The following is a 27,406-nucleotide window of genomic DNA, read 5'->3' on the forward strand; positions in this document are numbered from 1 at the left end:
AGTGTAGTTTCGTTATTATTCCATACAATATTTGTTCTCATATCTAATGTTTCAACCTTAAATCCTTAACCAACTAAACTGCGCACATTAGTCGCTTAATTGAAAAAGAAAAACAAAACAAAACAAAACAAATACTTCATGCATGCAAATTAAATCATCTAATATATATACACAAGAATTATTTCCTAAAAGCTCGACAAGTAAACAATAAGTATATAAGGACTATCGATCACTTCCATTCATCATATCGCAATAATTAAATTAATCATTGCCGTAAAGATTCTGACTAATCAAACTAACAACATATTATTGGTCCATAATATTATATCGATCACTTTCATCATTTATGTTTCTTACATCAACTATCTAACTCTTGATACTAATAGTCTACACTACACTATGTTAATTATTCCACATTTATTTTTTCACATCTTTTTTTATTATAAAAACTAAACTCTCTCCCTCTTTACTCTCAACATATAGTCCCCATTCCTAGAACGTCTAGATAGTATACCTAGCCATGGCAATCGACGGCGGTGGTGGCCAGCCCCGCTTTGTGACACGTGTCATAACGGGGCAGTGGTTCATGGTGTTTTCATGCCTCCTAGTGATGTCTACGGCGGGGGCAACCTACATGTTCGGATCATACTCTAAAGATATAAAACAATCCTTAGGGTATGACCAAACTACCCTTAACCTACTTAGCTTTTTCAAGGACTTGGGGTCCATTGCAGGGGTACCGTCCGGGCTACTAATGGAAGTCACTCCACCTTGGGTGGTTCTAATCGTTGGGGCCGTACTTAACTTCTTTGGTTACTTCATGATGTGGCTCGCCGTTACTAATCGCATCGCCAAGCCGGCTATTTGGCAAATGTGCTTGTATATTTGCATAGGTACGTATGAATTTCTATTTATAGTAAGCAATCAAATTTTTTAATTTTTTTAAATTTGTGTTCTGTTTTCTCTCAATATAGATCTTCGAATTATCGTAGTGGCCTTATCCTTGTGTTTACATTCTTATCTTTTATGTGTACCTTTGAAAACTACGTGTATGAATGTATGAATATTAGAAACTTACGGAGTAGAAAGCATGCGTGCTTTATATATATTGACCTTTTCTCTATGTCTTAACTCAAGATGCTAAGTTTTTGGGTGATATATAGTTTTAAGTCTATAACAATTGAACACCACAAGAATGAAGTTGATTGGGCCCATGATAAGGCTAGTACTCCCTCCGTCCCTTAATACTCGCACCGCTTTCCTTTTCGGGTCGTCTCTTAATACTTGCACCGCTTCTATAAATGGAAATTTATACCAATAGTATATTATTTCTCACACTTACTTACTAACCCCACCTACACCCCTATTCCCTACAAAAAATCATTTAAAAATTCACACCCCACTCACCACTCTCCACCTCTTACACATTTCCCACTAACTATATTAAAAATACCCCACTATCAACTAACACCCATTAAATTAATAAGTCAATTTAAATGTCTTAAACTCCGCACCGGTCAAACTGTTGCGAGTATTAAGGGACGGAGGGAGTAGCTAGTAGACAACGGGGTCTTTTAGCTTTTCTTTTTGAGCAATTAATCTCACTTAGCGGGCCTCTGGGTGGGGCCATGTGCGAGAGAAGCCCAGAGAATATTCTTCTTACCTATAAAAATAAAAAAAATAAAAAAATAATCTCACTTAACGGTAAGTTGGTAACATCTAAGATGCACCCTGCATCCATATGCACTAAGCTCTAAGTGCAACCTCTTATATTTTTCCTTATATGTGCAAAATATGCGAGGGAAAAATGTGAGAGGGTCCACCAGTAAGCATAAAATTACTCTTCGATGCACTTAACTGTATTATTGGTGCACTATGACCTAAGAATGAGTATTGCACTTAAGACCCGCCTTGACTCCTTGTAAAGTAGTTGTTTGATTGATCATAAGAATTGAAGTAACTAGTATTGTATGGTTGATCAGAAACATTGTCATTAATCTAATTCTATCAGGTTGGGTAAGCAACTTTCCTTGTTTAATTTGTGAGAAGTAAAAGTTCGAAACATAAATTTAAAGGTTTTTCCAAATAATTTCATATTTTTGCACTTTTTATGAACCTAAACTCTTTCCTTAAAAAAACATAAACTTTTGCTAAACAATCAATCAGTGATTATTTGCATTAAATGTTTAGCTTTGAAAAGTATTTTTGATGATAGTTTTTTTCCCAGCAGTTAGAACAACGTGTACAATTTGTATGATCTCCATACACCACATTCATACGTCTCTTTCATACACACTATGGCCCTGTTTGGTTAGGAGCTGTTAGCTGTTAGCCGATAGCTTGTTTGACTAGCTGTTAGCGGTTAGCTGATTTGACTAGCTGGTTGCATTAGCTGTTTGTGTAAAAGTGTTCGGTAAATTAGCTGATAGATATTAGCTGTTTGATATGTAAAATGACCATTAAGGACATTGACATACTTTGTTTCTTATTAATTGTTTCCTATTAATTGTTTCTTATTAATATTAGACAAATATTTTATTGTGCTAAATTATTTTATCTCTATATTTTTCTAATAAACATTGACTAAATAAAATAAATTTATTTTTTAAAAGAAAATTATTCTTTTTTTTTAATAATATATATTTTTCAAATAGAAAATATTACTAATGAAATTTTAAGCATGATTGCAATATAATTCAATTGCTTCAAAGTACTAATATAAAATTTATTACAACAAAAAACGAATCTAGTAAATATGGTGAAATGAAAAAGAAAGTGTTAGTAATGTTTTTAGGAGAAAAATATGAAGGGTACTAAGGTTAGTAGTGGTTGTAATAATAGACAATAGTAGGACAAAATGGTCATTTTCACCCACTTTCTCAAACCTCTAATTGCAAAAAGCTCTTATATTGAGCTTTTTCAAAATTAGCTTTTTCACCCCAAAACTCTCTTCCAATCCTCTCCTAAACAAACACTCCCAATTAGCTTTTTCTAAAAGTCAAACCTCTAATTCACCCCAAAAGCTCTTTTTCCCTCAGACCTCTCCTAACCAAACACCCCCTATATATCGATGTGGTCGTATGTGGTCGTATGTGACTTTTAGATAATATTTCCTCCGTTTTTTAATGTTCTTATTTAAATCTTGTAACTATTAATTATAAACGACTTTTACTTTATATCGGGGGTAAGTTTTAATCATTTTGAGTTAACTTTACATCTATCTTACAATGTTTTTATGTAATATATCCGCCTTAATTAAAAGTTTGTAATTTCTATATGGGTAAATTGGTTTTTACCACCTAAAAAATTTGATAAATTGTTTTTTTACCACCCAAAAAAGTAAAAATTGTATTTTTACCACCTAAACATAAAATACAAATTGTTTTTATCATCTCTTAACCGGAAATATAGACGAAAATGTTATGCGGACCCATTGAAGAAACCCAAAGATGTTTGCAGAGAGAATTTAGAGAGAAAGAAATTCAGTTGGATTAACCTCTCACAAAACGAAGGAAAGCAGAACAAACTGCTTATATATAAAGCTAAAGTGCCAGCTTGTTCATAACAGAATTGCAACTAACTAACTTTCTGTTAAAATTAATAATAAAATAATAAAATAAATAATATTTCCTATACTCCCCCCTCAAGCTGGACCTTGGAGATAAGTCCTAGCTTGGCAGAAAGTTGCTTGTGTTGAGAAGAAGCCATAAGCTTGGTAAGAACATCAACAATTTGTTGAGAGCTAGAGACATGAGCAGTTTGAATGAAACCAGCTTCAACCTGTTCTCTAACATAATGCATAACTCGTTTTAAATGCTTAGTTTTGTCATGAAACAAAGGATTCTTAGCTAAGTGTTCAGCAGAGGTGTTATCACAGTGTAGGGTGATAGGTAAAGGCACAGTTACTTGAAGATCCTCAAGCAAACCTTGGATCCAAACAAGTTCACTTGCAGCAGCAGACAAACTCCTGTATTCAGCTTCAGCAGAAGATTTGCTAACACTTCTTTGCCTTTTGGTTTTCCATGAGATCAAATTGGGTCCAAGAAACACTGCATATGCATTGAGGGACCTGCTGCTAAACTAAGAAGAACTCCAGTCAGCATCACTATAGGCAGACAGATGTAGATCAGCACTGCAGAATATCGGCCAAATGCCATCAGTTAAAGTACCTTTTAGGTATGTGAGAACATCCAGTGCAGCACGCAAATGTGGCACCCTAGGAGAGTGAACAAACTGACTGAGGTGTTGGACATAGTATGACATATCTGGTATGGTGATACCTAAGTAAAGTAATCTACCAACCAATCTTCTGTAAACATCAGGTTCAACAATCAATTCACCCACATCAGTAGATAGTTTGAGTCCTCAAGATAAAGGTGCAGACACTGAGTCACAATTCTCCATACCAGCATCAACAAGGATATCCTGAATGTATTTCTTTTGAGAAAGAAATATACCTTTATCATTTCTATGTACCTCAATACCCAAAAAGTAAGCCAATTGACCAAGATCTTTAATGGTGAAGGCTTGATCAAGAGCAATTTTCCCTGCTTCAATTTGAGAAGAAGAGGTTCCAGTAAGGAGAATGTCATCAACATACACAAGTAACACCAGAAATTCACAATCAAAAGTTCTGGTGAACAAAGAATAGTCCTGTGTGGATTGCTGAAAATTGAGAGTCCTCAAGAACTTGCTCAATTCTTTATTCCATTGTCTTGAGGCCTGTTTGAGTCCATAGATTGATTTTCTGAGTCTACAAACCTCACCTGGTTTAGCTTTAGTGTAACCAGATGGAGGTTTCATGTACACCTCCTCATCAAGGAAGCCATGTAGAAAGGCATTGTTGACATCAAGTTGACATAAAATCCAGCCTTTCATAGCTGCAAGTGCTATAACAATTCTAACAATAGCCAATTTGGCAACTGGGAGAATGTTTAAGTGAAATCCCTTCCCTCAACTTGTTGATAACCAATTGCCCTTGCTTTATGTTTGTCTATTGTGTAGTCTGTGTTAGTTCAGTAGGAACACTTGACAAGAGGGGGGGGTGAATTGTTTCTTGGGAACTTGGGTAAGTTTCTTGCGGAATTTAAACAATAAAGAGACTGAGAACAATGAGCGAAGAAAGATATAAAACGGATGAACCTTCTTGACCCTAATCAAGAAGAGCCTCACTACTCTTTTGTATTAATGCAATAACTCTATTACAAATACACTCTTTAACTCGAGTTCCTCTCGAACACGAGTTCCCCACAGCAATCCCCTTCAATTACTGTGCTACTCTTTCTCTCTCCGACTTAACTCTAAGTCGCTCCTTTTCTCTTTGACTTAACTCTAAGTCACTCTTTCTCTCTTTGACTTAACTCTAAGTCACTCAAGGATCACTCAATCCTTATACCCAAAATACAATATGATAGATAGATTCTATTACGTAATAAAGCTTATAATAATAAGGAACTCAAGGAACACTCTATTTTGCCAACTGATTCTTTTAAAACGTTTAAGCTCTTTAAGATAGATTTTGTAGAAATCAGTTGTATTTTGAAAAGCCAAAACTCTTCTCCTTTTATAGGAGAGTTTTACGTAAGGTTGGGTACCCATGTTCTCCTCAACTACCCACTAACTGTTACTGCTCAGTAACATGGGCATAGTTGGAGAGAAACAGGGGAGACCAAATCAAAACACTAAATGCACGTTTAAACAGAAATACGTGGGAGGGTTTTAAGGATCATGGAAAATCTTTTGCTTGAGAAACAAGGAGAATGAAAACAGAATCTTATGTTTACATTTATTAATTAAATTCATTTTATTTATTAACAAAGATTTTCCAACTTAAAACTCTTTTATAATTACAGTTAATATATTTCAATTTAAAACGTACCAAAATACTTAGGTTCCTTTTGTTCCAAATTATGTATAAACAATATTAAATACTTACATAAATCCTAAACATAAACTCATATGTTGTAGTCTTCATGTTGCACCTTTAGAAGCTTCACTCAAAGTCTTCCCAATTTGTTCCTTCTCTGGAACATCGAGGATCCACATAATATATGAGGATCTCACCTTAGGAACTCGCCTAAGGATCTCGCCTTTGTAAACTTGCTTAATGATTATTTCTTCAATGTAGTGTCTGACATGGATCAATTACTTGCTTATATTCCACGTTGCTTAGTTTATCCAACTCAGGATCTCCTTAACTTAGCATTATCCCTCTAAGGATCTCGGAACCTATTATGCAACATAACTTAACCAATTGTCAGGAGTTTGCTTTGTCATCATCAAAACTTTAGGGTCAACAATATTCCCCCTTTTTGGTGATGACAACAAAAGCAAACTTTCCCTAAATGTAACAATAATCAATTAGCATAAATATAAAGCAATAAATTAAATAAAGTATTTTTATAAAAATTAATCCAAACTTCCTAAATGAAATTAAGGAAAATTGAAATTAATTTTAATAAACGAAAATAAAATTAAAAACGAGAAATAAAATTTTATAAACTTATATCGAGAAGAGAGTAGTGAGACGGACTCAAGTGATCAATTTAAGTTAATGGAATAAAAAAAATTGGATATATTTATAAAAGAAAATAAAAATAATTGGTGGAAAAATAAAATAAATAAAAGAGAAAAAAATTGTAAAAGAAAAAATATATATCCATGATCCTCATATTTTAGTGGAACTGTTTGAATCACGTATCTCATATTACTGACTAATTAAATACATATTTTAATTCCAAATTTTTGGTTGTTCCTTAACAATGGTAAACTTCAGTTATGCTATACGCACATGTATTTATAATGGTATATAATAGTTATGCATAAATCTATAAAAGTAATACCTCGTGAGGAACTGCCCTGCACTCATCTCAGCTTGATCATCCTGAGTTCCAATCTCACTTTCTCGTGCTTCTCTCTGCTTATTTACTTTCCAAGTTCCTTGCACAAACTTTCATTAGTTGTACCAAACAGTATATTATCAATGTAAATGTGTACAACTAGTAAGTCAGATCCTTTTGATTTTAAAAATAGAGTTGTATCGATTCTTCCTCGTTTAAAATCATTTTGTAAATGAAACTTGGATAATCTCTCGTACCACGATCTAGGAGCCTGCTTTAACCCATAAAGAGCTTTGTCAAGCTTATAGATGTAGTTCGAAAATTTGGGATTCTCAAAATCAGGGGGTTGTTCCACATAGACGTCTTCTTCAAGAAAACCATTTAAGAAAGCACATTTGACGTCCATCTGACACAACTTAAATCCCATAAAGGCTGCAAAAGAAATTAAGATGCGAATAGTTTCTAATCTAGCAACAAGAGCAAAAGTTTCTTCGAAATCAATACCTTCCTGTTGATTGTAGCCTTTGACTACTAACCTTGCCTTGTTCCTGATGATCGGTGTATGTTCGTCGAGCTTGTTCCTGAACACCCACTTCAAACTTATGACCTTCTGATTCTTTGGTTTAGGTTCTAGATGCCATACCTTGTTCCTTTGGAACTCATTTAATTCATCTTGCATGGCAGTGATCCAATCAGCATCTTCCAAAGCTTCAGTGTGGTTCCTTGGCTCGATTGTGGAGAGGAACGCATGAAAAGCACAAAAGTTCCTTAGTTGAGACCTCGTTTGAGTTCCTTTCCTAATGTCACTGATAATCAGATCCATTGGGTGAGAACTTTGATGTTTCCAGGGCTTAGGTTGAAATTGTGCCACTGGAACATCTAAGGTCTCCTCAGTTCCTTCTGTTTCCTGAGATCCTTGTTCCTCTGCATCAGAAGTTTCTTGATTTTCTTCCGGTTCCTCAGGATCAGCATTTTCTGGTTCCTCAGGACCAGCATTTTGTGGTTCCTCAGGTTCAGCATTTTCTGGTTCCTCAGGATCAGGAGCTCTTGGATTTATTCTTACAGGAACTCATGGTTAGTAGCAGTTTCTTGTGTTTTTGAATCTGCTATTTCATTTTGATGTCTTCCAGGAGAGATTTCCTCATCATTATCTGTAAAACGAATTAAATCAACTTCGAAATCTTCTTGTTCCTGAGTTTCATCAACATTGTTAGCTTCATCAAGCATAATATATACATTTTCAACTCTTTTAAAAGAGTCTTTAAGAGTGGTGTTCCTGACAGGCAACTGAAAGAACGTACCATTTACATCAGATTTAACATTATCGAGGTAGGTTGTGTGTTCTTTGCTAAGTTCCATTACCTTGTCACTTTGAGCCTTTATTACGATAAGCTTTTTAAAAATGTCTAGAGTTTCTATCAATAATTCCACTAATTTAATTTTAGACAGAGATAGAAGAGTTGAGGAACTTACTTCACTTGATGGATCTTGGGTTGATTCATCGATCTTTGCCATAAGACAAAGGTTTGCTGTTTCTTCTGATTGATCCTCATCGTCTTTCGAGTCAGTGGCTTCTTCCCAAGCTTCAATCATTGCCTTCTTGAAGTTGGGCTTGGCAAAGGTGGATTTTTTGAATCTTTCCTTGTATTGATCCTTTCTCTTACCTTTCCCTTTTTCATTTTTCCACTGAGGGCAGTCTTTGATTTGATGGTCAGAATCACCGCACTTGAAACATCCTTGGTCAGACTTGGAACCGCTTGGTTTTCTCACTGAGTTCCTTCCTCTTAGATTTCCAGGTTTAGAGTTCGTGTAAAATCTTTTCATTCTTCTGACCAACGTAGCAACCTCATCTTCATCGGGTTCTGAGTCCTCCTGTTCCTCAGCCTTGAGAGCAAGGCCTCGGTTCTCAGGAACAGCTGCTCCTAGATGTAATTCGTGAGTCATCAAGGATCCCGCCAATTGTTCAATGTTGAATTTGGTGAAGTCCTTTGTTTCAAACATTGTCGTGACCTTGGTTCTCCATCTATCATCCTGTGGCATGCTCCTTAGGATCTTCCTAACTTGTTCATCAGAGGGAATAATTCTTCCAAGAGAAACTAGTTCATTAGTAATGTTAGTGAAACGAGTAAACATTTCCTGTATTATTTCTCTTGGTTGCATTTCGAAACGTTCATACTTAGACATTAATAAATCAATTTTTGAACGTTTGACCTCATTAGTTCCTTAATGAGTTATTTGAAGAAGATCCCAGATTTGCTTTGCGCTCTTGCACCCCATAACTCTGTTATGTTCGTGAGGTCCAAGGCCGCAATGCAAGATTTTCACAGCCGTTGCATTGATTTCAAATTTCTCAAAATCTTCCTTAGTAAATTCAGACATGGGTTTAGGAACTACCTCATTTTGAGCATTGGTCGTTGTTACCTTGAAATCGCCAGCTTCTATGACTCGCCAGACTTGATTATTCTCTGCCTTGATATAGATCTCCATCCTGTTCTTCCAGTAGGTGTAAAATTTTCCATTGAACATTGGAGGTCTTTGAGTGGAATAACCTTCCTCGAGTTTCTCGTAAGCGTTCATACTTTCCAGGAACTTTTTCTCAACAGGGTTTCCTGTATTTTTGTGAGATCCGGCTCTGATACCAACTGTTAGTTCAGTAGGAACACTTGACAAGAGGGGGGGTGAATTGTTTCTTGGGAACTTGGGTAAGTTTCTTGCGGAATTTAAACAATAAAGAGACTGAGAACAATGAGCGAAGAAAGATATAAAACGGAGGAACCTCCTTGACCCTAATCAAGAAGAGCCTCACTACTCTTTTGTATTAATGCAATAACTCTATTAAAAATACACTCTTTAACTCGAGTTCCTCTCGAACACGAGTTCCCCACAGCAATCCCCTTCGATTACTGTGCTACTCTTTCTCTCTCCGACTTAACTCTAAGTCGCTCCTTTTCTCTTTGACTTAACTCTAAGTCACTCTTTCTCTCTTTGACTTAACTCTAAGTCACTCAAGGATCACTCAATCCTTATACCCAAAATACAATATGATAGATAGATTCTAGTACGTAATAAAGCTTATAATAATAAGGAACTCAAGGAACACTCTATTTTGCCAACTGATTCTTTTAAAACGTTTAAGCTCTTTAAGATAGATTTTGTAGAAATCAGTTGTATTTTGAAAAGCCAAAACTCTTCTCCTTTTATAGGAGAGTTTTACCTAAGGTTGGGTACCCATGTTCTCCTCAACTACCCACTAACTGTTACTGCTCAGTAACATGGGCATAGTTGGAGAGAAACAGGGGAGACCAAATCAAAACACTAAATGCACGTTTAAACAGAAATACGTGGGAGGGTTTTAAGGATCATGGAAAATCTTTTGCTTGAGAAACAAGGAGAATGAAAACAGAATCCTATGTTTACATTTATTAATTAAATTCATTTTATTTATTAACAAAGATTTTCCAACTTAAAACTCTTTTATAATTACAGTTAATGTATTTCAATTTAAAACGTACCAAAATACTTAGGTTCCTTTTGTTCCAAATTATGTATAAACAATATTAAATACTTACATAAATCCTAAACATAAACTCATATGTTGTAGTCTTCATGTTGCACCTTTAGAAGCTTCACTCGAAGTCTTCCCAATTTGTTCCTTCTCTGGAACATCGAGGATCCACATAATATATGAGGATCTCGCCTTAGGAACTCGCCTAAGATCTCGCCTTTGTAAACTTGCTTAATGATTATTTCTTCAATGTAGTGTCTGACATGGATCAATTACTTGCTTATATTCCACGTTGCTTAGTTTATTCAACTCAAGATCTCCTTAACTTAGCATTATCCCTCTAAGGATCTCGGAACCTATTATGCAACATAACTTAACCAATTGTCAGGAGTTTGCTTTGTCATCATCAAAACTTTAGGGTCAACAGTCTGGATTCAGTTTTGTCCTGTAAATCCATTTTGATCCTATGGCCTTCTTGTCCTTAGGTAATAAAGTTAGATCCCAAGTGTTATTGCTTTCAAGAGCCTGTATTTCCTTTTCCATAGCCATGATCCAATGCTCATTATCCTTAGCTTGATTGTAATGTTGAGGATCAGAGGGAGAAGAACACACAGAAAAAGTTAGAGATTCCCAAATATCAAAGTTATGTAAAGCCAAACCAAGTAACCAATCAATATCAGGTGGAACTGAACTAGTATTTTCCGTCAGTGTAGAGTCAGCAGAGAATGACAAAGATTCACTGTCATTGGGTAGAATCAAAAGATTTCTATGAGGTACATATCCGGCCTCCCACAAAATCTGTAAGAACTGAGGGAGGTTTTATTTTTCTGGTAGACTGCCTAAGAACAGGAATAGAATCAACAACTGGATTAGGAGTGTTAGGTTATGATTCATATGACAAAACATAAATCATGCGGAAAAACCATAAAGCCAGGAAAGCATATTATTTACACATAATCATTTAGCGTAGTTTAGATGCATACACTTTGTTGCGTGCCCTCCCTAGCTGCGCCCGAACCGAACAAGAACAAGTCTTTAGGACTCCAAGTGTCGTCCCTCTGTAGATAGTCCACAGCACGTCCGGATCCGCCTTAAGCTTGACCAACTAGGATCGCCCTTAAGGTACTTAGAATTTTCGGCTATTGTAGGCAATTATATGACTGAATTTTTGCTCTCAAAAATCACTTTGAATACTTGAATACTCGATGTAAATTATGAGCCCTTAACTCATATTTATAGACCATGGAATAAGTAATCGAATCCTACTAGGATACGAATTAATTAAATTAGAATCCTAGTAGAATTCTTATTTAATTAATTTATCTTTTAGGATTAGGAATTTTAATCATTAAACAAATCCTATACTCTTTAGGTTTCGTATGTGAACACAAACTCTACACGAGCATGACCCGCAAGCGTGTAGGCCATGCCCGCCCACAGCCCACACGGCCGCTCAGCCCACGCGAGCTACAAGCCCACGCGAGCTGCAGCAATGCTCGCAGCCCATTGCTGCGCGCGCTGCGCGCGCTGCCATGGCCTGCTGGGCCTGGCCTTGCGCTGGGCCTGGCGTGGCCTTGGCTGTTCGTGTGGCGCGCTTGGCTTGCTGGGCGATGGCCTGGCTTCGTGCTGGGCCCTCGTCCGGCAGGCCTCGTCCGATGCTTATTGGTACGATACGCTTCCGATTAAATTCTCGGTTCCGGAATTCATTTCCGATACAAACAATATTTAATATTTCCGATTCCGGAATTAATTTCCGTTTCGAACAAATATTTAATATTTCCGTTTCCGGAATTATTTTTCGATTCCGATAATATTTCCGATTCTGACAATATTTCCGTTTCCGGCAATATTTTCGATTCCGGCAATATTTCCATTTCCGATAATATTTTTCGATACGTACCATGTTTCCGTTTCCGGCAACATCTACGACTTGGATAATATTTATATTTCCGATACGATCCATATTTCCGTTTCCGGCAATATCATCGTTTCCGGAGTATTCATTTCTTGCCTGTGACGATCTAAGCTCCTACTGAAACCAAGATCCGTCGATTCCGAATATCCATAGATGGAGTATTTAATGCCATTAAATACTTGATCCGTTTACGTACTATTTGTGTGACCCTACGGGTTCAGTCAAGAGTAAGCTGTGGATTAATATCATTAATTCCACTTGAACTGAAGCGGCCTCTAGCTAGGCATTCAGCTCACTTGATCTCACTGAATTATTAACTTGTTAATTAATACTGAACCGCACTTTATTAGACTTAACATAGAATGCATACTTGGACCAAGGGCATTATTTCCTTCAGTCTCCCACTTGTCCTTAGGGACAAGTGTGCATTTCCTAATTCCTTTGTCGCTCGATGCTTGCTCTTGAACATAAGGTAAGAGTTGTCATCCTTATTATGTCCAGAGGTGTTTCTCGGTTTCAGTGTTCAACTGATCAAATAAACAGATAATCATAGCCTATGATTCATCCGAGCACGGCCATGCATTTCACAGTTTCTAGCTCTCCGAGTGGCCTTGTACAACTTTTAAGCATCTCATCCCGATTTATGGGAGGACAATCCCAATCTTGCGATCTTGAGATTAGACTTCGTTTGATAGGTGATTACCTGAGCGTTGCCTTTATAGCCTCCTTTTACGGTGCGACGGTTGGTCAACGTCAAAGCAACCAGTTCTCAAACAAGTAATCTCAAATCACTCAGGTATTGAGGATTTAGTGTCTAATAATTTTAATGAAATTTACTTATGACAGATTTTCATCTCTTACAGTAAAGTTTCATAGGTCTTGTCCGATACTAGTCTTCCAAAAGTAAGTATCTATGCAAATGATTATGACATTGCCATGTCCACATAGTTCAAGAAACAGAACTACTAGTCATCTTGCATTCTAGTCGTCTAACGTTTTCTATGCGTCCAATTTTATAGAAAACTCCGACTAGGGACCATTTTCAACTTTTGACATTCAAGTTCACTTGATAGAAATTTCTTAGTCACAGGACTGGTCCTGACAGTCTATCTTGAATATATTGTCAAATTGAAGGGACTCATCATTTAATACTAAACCAAGATTAAATGGAATATGAAAATTCATTTCATATATGATAAATGTTCAACCCCAATGTTTTACCACCATGGGCCTCAAACCCATCTTCTAAAACAGTTCATGGAATTCAAAGCTATGCTTGATTTCCAGTGCTACAATGTGAGTGTTGTTTCTCACTTGTTGCATAGGTTTAGTTATCATGCTTTGCCAATCTTAATATCCTTTTCATCGAATGTTCTTCGAGATAGATGATAAGATCTTTTGAGTATGTTTATTTTGTGATCTAGTCTTTTCTTGCTTCAAGAGTGGTTCTACGCATTTTTTCAATGAAGAGCCATCAAGCCAGCAAACATGTGATCTACCCAAGTTCAGTGAAGAACTCTTTAACATAAACAACCCTGTTTTATTGCTTCTTAGGCAATAAGTACTTTTACTTCAACTTTATAGGTTGCTAGTGATGCTTTGTTTGGAATTACTTATCCAAGCAGTTCAGAGATATGTGGAATACTTTTCAGCTGTATCTTAGAACATAGAAATTAATATTTTAATATCCCACGCAACAACTCATGGTCTCCAATCCATGTTGCCATTTCAAAACACGATGCTCTATAGCTCGTCCTTATCAATGGTTAACTCTAAAGGGTCTTGCTTGATCCTTTGCCAGTGTTTATGCGTGTAGCATCAATATTTAGCATATCTTTATTTCCTTGAATCAAGAACTATTCCTATGTACCTTTTCAAGTACCATAAGTATTCTTGATCTCAATCTAGTTGATCTTCACTTAGATCAATAGAGATTGGTATATGTTCGTCATGCCTAAAGTCATACGATACGTTTTTGGCGATCCTCATATTATATCATACATGATAAATTCTTTTGCAGAATAATTTCCAATTGAATTCTATTCATGTAACTTTAGCTTATCTAGTTTCAGTAGATACTAAATTCAGCTAAATTCTTTGACATATAATATAGGTTAAGAATCTCATTTAGACTCTTTGATGTTTAACTTAGTAAATGCTTATACATAGTTCAAACATCCTTTACTTAGATTTATTCACATGGGTCGAATATCTCCAATGGAGACTTTCGTGTTTGATTTAGTAAATGCCATTACTTAATCCAAAACAATATCATAAGATCTTTGTAAATAGATCTTAATACCCAGTATGTACTAAGTTTCACCATGGTCCATCATTGATGAATAATCTCAAATCTAAGTCATTAGCATTTGAATGTTATTTTACAATAGAGAGATATGTGTGTGATACACATAGGACCAATTAAGTTTTTATGTACTCCCACTAAACTTCTTATATATCTATAAGAATCATGTATATTTTATGAAACTAAAATACTTATTAGCTTCATTAAAATAAAATTCCAATTCCCAATTGCTTGCTTAAATCTGTACTTAGATTTTATAAGCTAGCTTTCTCTTTCAAGCATTTATTTGGATCCACAAATCCTATGACATACCATGTACATAGTTTATTCCAACATTTGATTGAGGAATACGTTTTGTCATCCAATTGCTATATGTACCAATATGCAATCATTTCTTGAATTATAGACTTGAGCATTACGATTATGCATGAGGTTTCAACACAATTCACACCATGAATTTGCTTGTAACCTTTAGCAACTAATCTCGCTTTGTGTGTGAACACAATTTCATGTTTGATGGTTTTTATCCTTAAACAAACTTGCAACCAATAGGTGTGAACCTATTCTTGCAAATCAACAAAATTTCAATATTGTCATCAAAACATTGAGTATGTTTTATGGCCTCTAACCATTTAAAACATTTGAGTCTATATATGGCCTCTAACCATTTTAGGGAATTTAGGTTTCGTCATAGCTTTCTTACAAGTCACAAACTCATTAATCTACATGATAATAGTTTGACTGCAAGTTGTAGGTTTCTTCACTATCTAATAGAAGAATATCATAGTTTCATTGACCAGAACTCTATGTTTCTTTACTATCTAATAGAAGAATCTCATAGTTCCAGTGACTTGAACTCTATGCCTACTTGGGTATAGAACATCAAACAATAGAATATCAACAGGCACTTTGAGAGTCCTTTGAATATTCTATTCTCTTTGAAGCACTTGTAAAGTTTTCTAAGAGATGTCTATTCTTTAAAGCCACTTCTAAAGTCCTTAAAGAATAAGTTCGGTTTTTCTGAAGCACTTCGAAAAGCCTCCGGAATGTCCGTTTATGTTTGTTGTTCGCCTCGAAGACTTTCGAGGTCTATTTTCTCCCACTTGTCATTTTGGAAACGAATCTCCAAAAGGACATTATTTCGAGCAAACAAACATTATGTTCTCAAAAATTCGTGGTAGAAACAATACCCTTGTGTCTCATTTGAATAAATCACAATGAAACATATATCTAGACTTGGGCCTTAGTTTGTTGAATAACAAACACTAAGCTCCCACTGAGTTTAGCAACTCTTTAGATACATATAATTGAAAAGATATCCTGAAATTACTTTTCAATAGCTTTGACGAATTTGGTTTAGTTTGGTGGTACTTGAGCATTTTGTTTTAGAAATTATAGGAAAAGTCTTTATGATTCATCATTGATCGAATCAAGTACTAATTAACTTCGATTATTCCAACTAAGATATGCCATATCTTATGGACCTAGATTGTGAAATTACAACACACAATCATTGATGATCATATTTGGTCTCAAGTAATCATCAACATGATCTAACCTAGATCTTTATGATTTCTTGCCAAGTGGATTTTATACTTCTTTGAACTAGCCAAACAGATTCAACTTATATCACATTTGAGTAAATAAACCTATATTCACTCAAATGTGAAATAATAAAGTCATAAAATCTTTCTATAGCTTTGAACTCTATTGTCTAGGCGTTCTAACAATAGTTCATATCTTTTGTTACTTTCAACAAGTAAGACTAGTTGTCTTAAATTGATCAAGAAATCAATCAACTTTCAAAAGTCCATCAAAATAGAGCTTTTGAATTTTAACTTGTTGACATGGTCTAAGCAACAATGCCAAAGATTAGTGGAACTCAAATCAAGAGATTGATTTTAACCTAGTAAAGTTCTTATTGTTAAAGAGTTATTTGTTTTAATCAAGCATATTGACTCAACCCGTAATTGACCATTTCATTCAAATAAATAAACAAACATTGTTTTTGTTTTTCTTGAATGTGAGTCTTCCTGTGTTTGAAAACAGAAATTTAGGTATGCTGATTATGGAACAAAATAGCCATTAAGTTCCAGCCTTGAAGGACTTAAAACAAACTAGATGACCCTACAACTAATGTAGCATTGCCATGCTTCATTTTTCACTTGTAGGCCATTAGTGTAGCCTAGCTTCCATTATTTGAGTTATTACCGAAGTAAGAACCTCAAGCGGTATATGATACCAAGGAAGTTTGATTGCTAGGTCACTTCTCTTTAAACATAAACTTATAGGTAGAACCGGAATCGTAAATTCCTTTCATTTGTTCCTTTGTTTTCCTATTTCTTGTACCCTTTCTTACAGTCTTAAGAATTGAATTCTCTAGTGTTGACTTTTATACTTTGTTAGACATGTCCAATGTCATTTTATCAAAGTTCTTACCATTTATGTTGAATATTCTGTTTCAACTAGATGATCTTACCAGAAGCTTCTAAAGTTCTCTAAGCATCGATCTATTCGAATGTCTAGGAACTAGACTCATTCGAGAATTAAATGGAAAAAGGATTTTAGGTTGTTAACCATTGGTAAAGCTGAGCGTTTAAACTCAATGCTTTATGATCTCAAAACTACATTGTATTTTGAATTCACAAGCACTAATCGGTTTGCCATTCGACTTTGATACTCGAAAACAACCATAAAAGTCGATATAAGAAACGTACATTTTAAATTGCTCACTTTCTCTCATTTCCGTGAATCGTTCTTGGATTCACTACCAATCGAGGAAATTTACTGTTACCTTTCTAAAAGGATTTATTGCAGTGCAAGATATTCAATTATAAACAATAATTAAAACATACATTGAAGCATGCAAAGTCTAAACATTTATCATGAATAATAACTTGAAAATTAAAGCAATCATGAAATTCAAACAAGTTATTACATTTTATTCGAATTTATTGTTCCGGCAGGTGTGAATAAAATGATTCCAAGATCCTAAAATCATTGAAGAATTAAGCAGTTTGTCGACTTAATCCTAAATCATCTTAGGTAAGCAAAAACCTTTTGCTAATAGTCTAGAAACTATTCTTGGTTGATAGGCACGTCTAAGAACTTATTAGGTAAACCTATCGATTTTGCCACGACATAAAAGGACTCCTTACTTATATCGTTGAGTTTCACCAAAACTAACATGTACTCACAATTATTTGTGTATCTTGCCCCTTTAGGACCAATAAGTAACACCTCGCTGAGCGAAAACTATTACTAGATTGATGTAAAGGATATCCAAGCAAGTGTATATTTTGGCATGGCACCTTTTAACTCAATTTTTAAGTTTGGAACTTAAGGCTCTTACTATGTTGGTTAGATTTTAAGTGAACTAAAATCCTTAATCATGCAACATAATCAAGCCGCGATCTCATGCATAATTAAGACATATTTAAAGCAATAAATAACTTAAAGCATGCATAAGATAAATGTGATCTAGTATGGCCCGACTTCATCTTGAAGCTTTAACTTCAAAGTCCGTCTTGAAAATCTCCGTGGGAGGCACCATTTTCTTCAAATAGGATAAGCTACAATTAAAACTAATTACAACTATTTGATGGTACGCAGACCATATTTGAATTGAAAAACAACTTTGGTACTTTAGACCAATTACATTCAAATTAATGGTTCGCATACCATATTTTCTATCCTATTTGGGCCATACTAGTCACTTCATAACCTGCAAAACAGTACATATACAATATATACCATTCACCCATTCATTATCATGAATGGCCCACATAGCTGGTTAGTAAAACACATTATGCATCACATAAACATTTGCAACAATTAATCAAGGGCACCAATAATCTACAAATTATTCAGTCCTTATTAATTCTAATCAAGTTGTTTTAACCTTAAGGATTTGTAGACCTAATCAAGAGTTTATGACTAAAAATGCTCCCACTTAAACCAATAAATTCATATGCTTTACTAATTTTAAACATAAAAATGTATTTCTAGTCTAACCGGAAACATACAAATTTAATTAAAATTTAAAGCTCATATAAATTTATAATGGAATCCAAAAAGTTTAATTTAATTTCAGTCGTATTTAAATTAATTCATGATTTTAATTTTAGTAAAATAATTAGAATAAATAAAATTTATTATAATTACAATATTCAAAATTAAAATCCAAGAAAATAATTTAAATTATTAATTTTAAAATTAATTAAAATTACGTGAACTGAAAATTTCAAATTAAAATTTCAAAACGATCTAATCGCAACGCAACAATCCCATGCAACGCACGCCCATGGGCTACACGCATACAGCCATTGCTGTCCATGTGCCCGCAGCCCATGCGCTGCGTCGCATTGCTGCTGCTCACCATCGCAAGGCATCAATCGAACACGCGAGCTGGTGCTCGCTGCGCGCGCCAGCGCTTGCTGCACGCGAGCCATCGCTCGATCCATGCGAGCCATCGCTCGCTGCGCGCCTGCCTTTCCCGCACGCGAGCTTGCGCTCATCGCACGAGGCAGCAGTATGCGAGCTGACGCTCGCTGCGCGCGAGCCATCGACGCTGTGCGTAGCGCTCGTGGCACGCGAGCTTGCGCTCGCTGCGCGCGAGGCTCCGCATGCTTGCGCGAGGCAGTGCGCGCTGTGGCGCAGCACGCTTGCTGCCCACACGCGACTGCTCGTGCCTTGCTCTCGCCCCTGCCCATACGCCCATTGCTCACAGCCTACGACACAAGGCAGAGCTTCTGCCTTGTGCTCGTGCACCATGCCCTTGCTCGCTGCATTCGTACCGCATGGGCGACGAGCTCCCTTGCTCGTCGTCGCACGCCCGCACTATACAACACCCATTAAGGGTAACACGTAGCGTCCATTGCTTTGTGCGTGCAAGTTATATGAGCGAATCGCATAAAAATTAAAAATTTATATTCAAAATTAATGACAAATTAATAAATAATATTAATTTCATAATTTTAGGGCGAAAAAATCGAAAATTTATTATTTAATTGATTTCCGATTAACATGGATTCAAGTCTAGGTCATAAAAAATTTAAAATTTAACATAAATTTACAATTTTTATGGTGGTTTTTAATCATAGGTATCTAATTAAATTATAACTAATTATGAAAATCAAATTAATTCTAAATTATTCAAATTTTCAACAAATTAATCATAATTACAAATTAGATTGCATAATTAACAAGGCTAGGCATTCAAACTTGTTAAACATATACAGTAGGTCAATCAAAAATTCAAGATTTGTCAACAAGAATCGCAAATATTTAATTTAACATCTTAAATTTACGAAATTTTGCATTCGAAAAACTAAAACCTACGAAAAGTCATAATTAGGCTCCGAATTTGAGAATTCTGGGTTCGGCCGAAAAATACTTTTTTTGTCAAAATTTTAAAATGCCTTTTACATGCGGAATTGACACAAAAATCACTCGATTTGGATGAGTAACGAAGAAACTGCCGAAAACCTGCGTACGTATAATTAAATAAACGCAATTTGCAATTAATTAACAATTACGAAAATTAATCACCCCTTTTAATTCTTGCAAATTTTTAATATTTAACCATGTTTATACAATTTAGATTATGAAAATAATAAGAGGCTCGTGATACCACTGTTAGGTTATGATTCATATGACAAAACATAAATCATGCGGAAAAACCATAAAGCCAGGAAAGCATATTATTTACACATAATCATTTAGAGTAGTTTAGATGCATACACTTTGTTGCGTGCCCTCCCTAGCTGCGCCCGAACCGAACAAGAACAAGTCTTTAGGACTCCAAGTGTCGTCCCTCTGTAGATAGTCCACAGCACGTCCGGATCCGCCTTAAGCTTGACCAACTAGGATCGCCCTTAAGGTACTTAGAATTTTCGGCTATTGTAGGCAATTATATGACTGAATTTTTGCTCTCAAAAATCACTTTGAATACTTGAATACTCGATGTAAATTATGAGCCCTTAACTCATATTTATAGACCATGGAATAAGTAATCGAATCCTACTAGGATACGAATTAATTAAATTAGAATCCTAGTAGAATTCTTATTTAATTAATTTATCTTTTAGGATTAGGAATTTTAATCATTAAACAAATCCTATACTCTTTAGATTTCGTATGTGAACACAAACTCTACACGAGCATGACCCACAAGCGTGTAGGCCATGCCGGCGCACAGCCCACACGGCCGCTCGGCCCACGCGAGCTACAAGCCCACGCGAGCTGCAGCAATGCTCGCAGCCCATTGCTGCGCGCGCTGCGCGCGCTGCCATGGCCTGCTGGGCCTGGCCTTGCGCTGGGCCTGGCGTGGCCTTGGCTGTTCGTGTGGCGCGCTTGGCTTGCTGGGCGATGGCCTGGCTTCGTGCTGGGCCCTCGTCCGGCAGGCCTCGTCCGATGCTTATTCGTACGATACGCTTCCGATTAAATTCCCGGTTCCGGAATTCATTTCCGATACGAACAATATTTAATATTTCCGATTCCGGAATTAATTTCCGTTTCGAACAAATATTTAATATTTCCGTTTCCGGAATTATTTTCCGATTCCGATAATATTTCCGATTCTGACAATATTTCCGTTTCCGGCAATATTTCTGATTCCGGCAATATTTCCATTTCCGATAATATTTTTCGATACGTACCATGTTTCCGTTTCCGGCAACATCTACGACTTGGATAATATTTATATTTCCGATACGATCCATATTTCCGTTTCCGGCAATATCATCGTTTCCGGAGTATTCATTTCTTGCCTGTGACGATCTCAGCTCCCACTGAAACCAAGAACCGTCGATTCCGAATATCCATAGATGGAGTATTTAATGCCATTAAATACTTGATCCGTTTACGTACTATTTGTGTGACCCTACGGGTTCAGTCAAGAGTAAGCTGTGGATTAATATCATTAATTCCACTTGAACCGAAGCGGCCTCTAGCTAGGCATTCAGCTCACTTGATCTCACTGAATTATTAACTTGTTAATTAATACTGAACCGCACTTTATTAGACTTAACATAGAATGCATACTTGGACCAAGGGCATTATTTCCTTCAAGGAGGTGGCTGAAAGTTATCAGAGGACAAAGAACTGTCAAAAGAAGGAATGGAAATATGTGAATTGGGGGAATCGGGATTGATAAAAGTGTTGGAAAGATTTGGAGATGGGTGAGAAATTATAGGAGAGTTAGGAGAAGAAATGAAATTCTCAGGTTCACTAGTGTGATTGGTGGCAGTATGAATGTGGATATTTGATGAAGAAGTATCAGTACCAAAATGAACTAGAGAGGAGGGAGAAAAAATATCAGGAATAGAATCTGGTAGAATGTTATATGGGAAAATGGTCTCAAAGAAAATCACATCTCTAGAAACAAATACAGTGTGATTGTCAAGATCATAGAGTTTGAAAGCTTTGTAATCAGCAGGGTATCCTATAAACAAACACCTTCTTGTTCTGGAGTCAAATTTGTCCCTCTGAATATGACCATTGTGAGCAAAACATAAACAACCAAACACCCTTAGAGTATCATATTCAGGTAGATCTAGTATTGAACATAACCTCAAAAGGAGTTTTCCAATTCAAGGCCTTAGAAGGAATTTTGTTGATTAGGTGAGTTGCAGTGAGGATGCATTCTCCCCAAAATTTCTTAGGAGGGCCTGCATGAAATCTCAGTGACCTAGCTATTTCAAGAAGACTCCTATGTTTTCTCTCAATCCTGCCATTTTGTTGAGGAACATAGGGAACATTTCTTTCATGAAAAATCCCTTTACTGGCAAATAAATTCCTACAAGATTCTTTCACAATTTCAGTTCCATTATCAGACCTGATTCTTTTGACCTTTGTATTAAATTGAGTCTCAACCATGGACAGGAAACCAGAAACAACTTTCTCAACTTGAAGTTTATTATGAAGGAGATAAGTCCATGTTGTCCTATTATGATCATCAAGTACAGTAAGAAAGAATGAAGCACCATCTAGACTCCTGAACTTATATGGACCCCATAAATCCACATGAATCAAGTCAAAACATGCAACTGCTCTACTTGTACTAACAGTAAAAGGCAATTTATATATGTTGTTTGGCTTTGTAGCACACAATACAGTTATATTCATAAAGTCCTTTACAAAACTCAGAATTTACACACTTCATTTTGGACAATGAGGGATGTCCTAGTCTGGCATGAAACATGTGTATCTTATTTCTGTCCAAATCCTTAGCCTGAGATACACTAGTAGCATTTTTGTTTGGTAGGGTAATCTTATTTACATCAGTAACACTTGCTATAGTATTACAACTTGGTTGCTGTTGAGTAATACCTCTGTTGATTCCAGCACTTAATAGTTTGTTGTCTGAAGGTGTAACAAAATAGTATAAACCATTTTTCCTTTATCCAGCACCAATCAACTCAGAATTAGCAGGGTCCTGGAAAGTGTATCCAGTACCAGTGAATATGACTTTCACACCAGTGTGTTCAATTATATTAGTCTACCAATAGACAACAGATTATGTTTGAAACCTTTAACCAATAAAAAATTATGTAAGACTAATTTGTTGCTCAAGATAGTGTCTCCTATAGTGTCAACAGTCAATTGAGAACCATCAGGTAAACCAACTTTGATTGGATTAAAAAGAGTCCTTATGTTGGTTAAAATAGTTTCATCATAAGTCATGTGACCACATGCACCAGAGTCAACTATCCATAGATATTCATCATGCAACTTATTCACAACACAGTTGAATGAGTGAGAAATGATACCTGCATAATTTGCATAAGAACAATTGGCTCTACTTGCATCAGCATTCTAAGGTTGTTTGCCTTTTCATCACCTTCATAACTTCTTGAAAAATAGCATTTAGCATTTCATTGCTCAACACTCCATTATCACCATTTGTATTACCCAAAGGTTCATCTCCAAATTCAGCAGTATAGTTGACATTTGCTGCAAGCCTGCTACTAGTAGAACTACTACCCTTAGAAGCCTTAATAGTGTTGTACCAGTCAGGATAGCCAATGAGTTTGAAACATTGATCAGCTGTGTGTCCTTTTCCTTTGCAGTGAGTACATATTCGATTCAGTTTTTCCTTTTTCAATTCTTTCTAATCTTTCCTCCCAGAACTAGCAGTATACTTCTGAGTCTGAGTCTGTCCACCTTTGTAAGCTTGTGCAGCCATAGCACTGCTAGTCATAGCATTACATTCAACATTAGCATCGCTCAACTCCTCTTGCTTCTCTATTTGTTGAGTAATTGAGAAAACTCTGTTAATGCTGGGCAAAGGATCCATAGACAATACATTTGTTATAGTACCATCAAAACCTCCATTCAATCCAAGCAAGAACTTCATCATTTTATCCTCTTCTTCAAACCCGGTTATCTTTTTCAGAAAATGGCAACTGCAATGAATCATAGCACCACAAGTGCAAGTAGGAAATTCTCTCAAATTCTGCATTTCATCCCATAGCTTCTTCAATATGCCATAATATGTAACAATGGTCATGTTTTGTTGAGTGAGATTCTCAATCTCTTTCTTTAGCTGATAGATTAAAGGACCATTGGACTAACCAAATCTCTCAGTTAATTCACACCATAGTTCAGCAGCATTATCAATATAACCAAAATCATCAGCTAACTCATGATTCATTGAACTCAAAATCTAGCTCACAACCATAAAATCAGCTCGTTTCCATTTCGAATAATCTTTGTGATTAACTGCTGGTTTTGTTATTCCACCATTAATAAATCCTTCTTTGTTTTTAGCAATCAAAGCTCGTTTGACATTTCTACTCCATCGAACAAAATTTACACCAGTGAAAACAACAACAACTAATGAAGATGTTGGTTTATCCGAATTAGCAATGAAATAAGGATCAGAATTGTCACCATTACCTCCATTGCTTATGTTGTTGTGCGAATTATCACTTTCAGAATCTTCAATCGCCATTGCAGTCAAGAGATGAACTTAATCAATCGTCATTGCAGTCAAGAGATGAACTCAATCAATCGTCAATAAAAAAATTCATGAGTTTATGCAAGAAACTTCGCAATTACAATCGTAATCCGCAAGAAATTTCGCAATAAACTTTTCAGAAATCACTCGCAGTTCTTGATTTAAGAACAGATCAAATCAATCTCAAAATGAGATAACCTCAATATCAGATCAGAGATTATTGCTCTGATACCATGAAGAAACCCAAAGATGTTTGCAGAGAGAATTTAGAGAGAAAGAAATTCAGTTGGATTAATCTCTCACAAAACGAAGGAAAGTTGAACAAACTGCTTATATACGAAGCTAAAGTGCCAGCTTATTCATAACAGAATTGTAACTCACTAACTTTATGTTATAATTAATAATAAAATAAATAATATTTCCTTACCCATTTCAACGATTATATTTTTTATTTCCTTCACTTCTCCCACGATTTTCATGTATATAAGCTACTATTTTCTCTTACTTCCCATTAATCCACATAACATTTTCGTCCATTTATAGTTAAGAGGTGGTAAAAGATAAATTTTTTTTAATTTTTAGGTGGTAAAAAATAATGTCAATTTTTAGGTGGTAAAAACAATTTAACCATTCTATATTGGTAGAATTAATGATGTTATATGTTTCTAAACAGGTTCAAATTCGCAAGCCTTTTCAAACACCGGTGCACTTGTAACTTGCGTGAAAAACTTCCCAGAAAGCCGAGGAGTAGTCTTAGGCTTACTAAAAGGCTTCGTTGGTCTAAGTGGTGCAATAATAACACAACTCTACTTTGCATTGTACGGCGGTAACGGTAAAAATTCAAAATCCTTAATCCTCCTCATTGGTTGGCTACCAGCCGCAATTTCATTCGCATTCCTACGCACAATCCGATTTATGAAAGTCGTACGACGAAAAAACGAGGTCAACGTCTTTTACGACCTTCTATATATCTCCCTTGGCCTAGCTAGCTTTCTCATGGTCATGACAATACTTCAAAAAACCACAACTTTTTCACGAGGTGAGTACATTGGAAGTGGCATAACAGTAATTCTTTTACTCCTTTTACCTCTTTTTACTGTGGTTAAAGAAGAATACAAGGTACTAAAAACCAACGATAAAGACGAGTTTGTAGTTGAGAGTGTGTCTGATGTTGATGTTGTGGTAAAAAACGAGGAAAATTACAAGGAAGATGTAACAAAGGATGTTTCAGAAAAACAAAGAGAGGTGGACTCGTGTTTTCAGAATATTTTCCGTTCCCCTGAACGAGGGGAGGATTATACTATATTACAAGCGATTTTCAATATAGACATGCTGGTACTGGTTATCACTATTATAAGTGGATTAGGTGGTACATTGACCGCTATTGACAATTTGGGTCAAATTGGGACGTCTCTCGGGTATCCGGCAAAAAGCATAAGCACGTTCGTGTCTCTAGTGAGTATATGGAACTACTTGGGTCGTGTCGTGGCGGGTTTTGGTTCGGAGCATTTGTTAAAGAAGTACAAAATTCCAAGACCTCTTATGCTAAGTTTGACGTTATTGGTCTCTTGCGTTGGTCACCTTCTCATTGCTTTTAATTTACCTAATGGGCTTTATATTGCAACTGTGGTTATTGGGTTTTGTTATGGGGCCCAATGGCCTTTGCTCTTTGCCATTATCTCTGAATTATATGGGCTTAAGTACTACGCAACTTTATATAATTTGGGTACAGTGGCAAGCCCAATAGGGGGTTATATTCTGAATGTGAGACTAACCGGGTATTTATATGATAGAGAAGCCGAAAGACAAATGGTAGATTCGGGTCGGGTCAGGGAAAAAGGTGAAGAGTTAAACTGTGTTGGGCCTGAATGTTTTAGGTTGGCATTTCTTATGATCACGGCAGCTACTATTTTTAGTATGTTGTTTTCATTGATTTTGGTGGTTAGAACAAGAAAGTTTTACAAGAGTGACATTTATAGAAAGTTTAGGGAGGCGGAGAACGCGACGAAGGCTGAGACGGTATGTGGTGTTTTAGTGCCGGATAACGAGTCGGAGACGAAGGTGCCACAAAGCTAGAAGTGTTGGTGTCTATATATAACAAATGATTGGTAAGTATAATGTTGAAGTATGATGTGATATTAGTATTATATTAAGAAGTTCATTATAATTTATACACCATGGTATATTACAAACGTGGTACATTCACGCTCGTTTTTTACTCGTTTTCTTAATTGGTAATTAAGAAAATGTGGAAAAAATTTGCTTTAAATTAATGTACTATACACCCGGGTGAATTATGAAAATCGTCATGTAATGTATTAGTAATAACAATGAAAGTTGTGTTAGAATTAAAGGAATGCATATATTTAGTGTCAGTCTTGTGGTGTGCATAGTTAGATTTTCACTCATCACTTTGATTGCACCCTACATGCAATATTATATCAATTCTTATTCGAATATGAATATAGGTTGGAGACTCGGAGTATACATTCAGATGTACCCATCTCTAATAGTACTTTGTTACAATTTTATACTTGTACATGCCTTGTGGACACATGTGATTATATAACTATATAAGTTTATTTTGTATATGATAGAAAGTACGTTATTGGCTTGTTGCCGAGTGAACATTAAATTCTATAAATTATCATTTCAGTCCACCTAATAAGAAAGCATTAATCGTTGCATCTGCGTTAGTTTTTACATTATGATGAGAGATGACATAATTAATACTCCCTCTGTCCCTTAATACTCGATCTGCTTTGACTTTTTGCACCATTTACATAATTCACTTTGACTCTATTTGTTTTCATACTCTATTTAATTTCTAGTATATGAAAACAAATATTAGTATATAATATATTGTTGGCTTCATCTTAAT

At 35.8% G+C, this 27,406-nt stretch overlaps 1 protein-coding gene across 1 annotated transcript; it reads left to right on the top strand.

Annotated features, from left to right (window-relative positions):
* The first annotated feature begins 251 nt into the window (after positions 1-251).
* LOC110784260 (protein NUCLEAR FUSION DEFECTIVE 4) lies at positions 252-26,900 on the top strand. Its single transcript, XM_021988692.2, has 2 exons — positions 252-893; positions 25,199-26,900. The coding sequence occupies exons 1-2, from the start codon at positions 521-523 to the stop codon at positions 26,599-26,601; spliced, it is 1,776 nt and encodes a 591-aa protein (XP_021844384.2). The 5' UTR covers positions 252-520; the 3' UTR covers positions 26,602-26,900.
* Positions 26,901-27,406: the final 506 nt, after the last annotated feature.

The sequence above is a fragment of the Spinacia oleracea genome, chromosome 4, assembly GCF_020520425.1.
Source record: "Spinacia oleracea cultivar Varoflay chromosome 4, BTI_SOV_V1, whole genome shotgun sequence".
Classification (NCBI taxonomy): domain Eukaryota; kingdom Viridiplantae; phylum Streptophyta; class Magnoliopsida; order Caryophyllales; family Amaranthaceae; genus Spinacia; species Spinacia oleracea.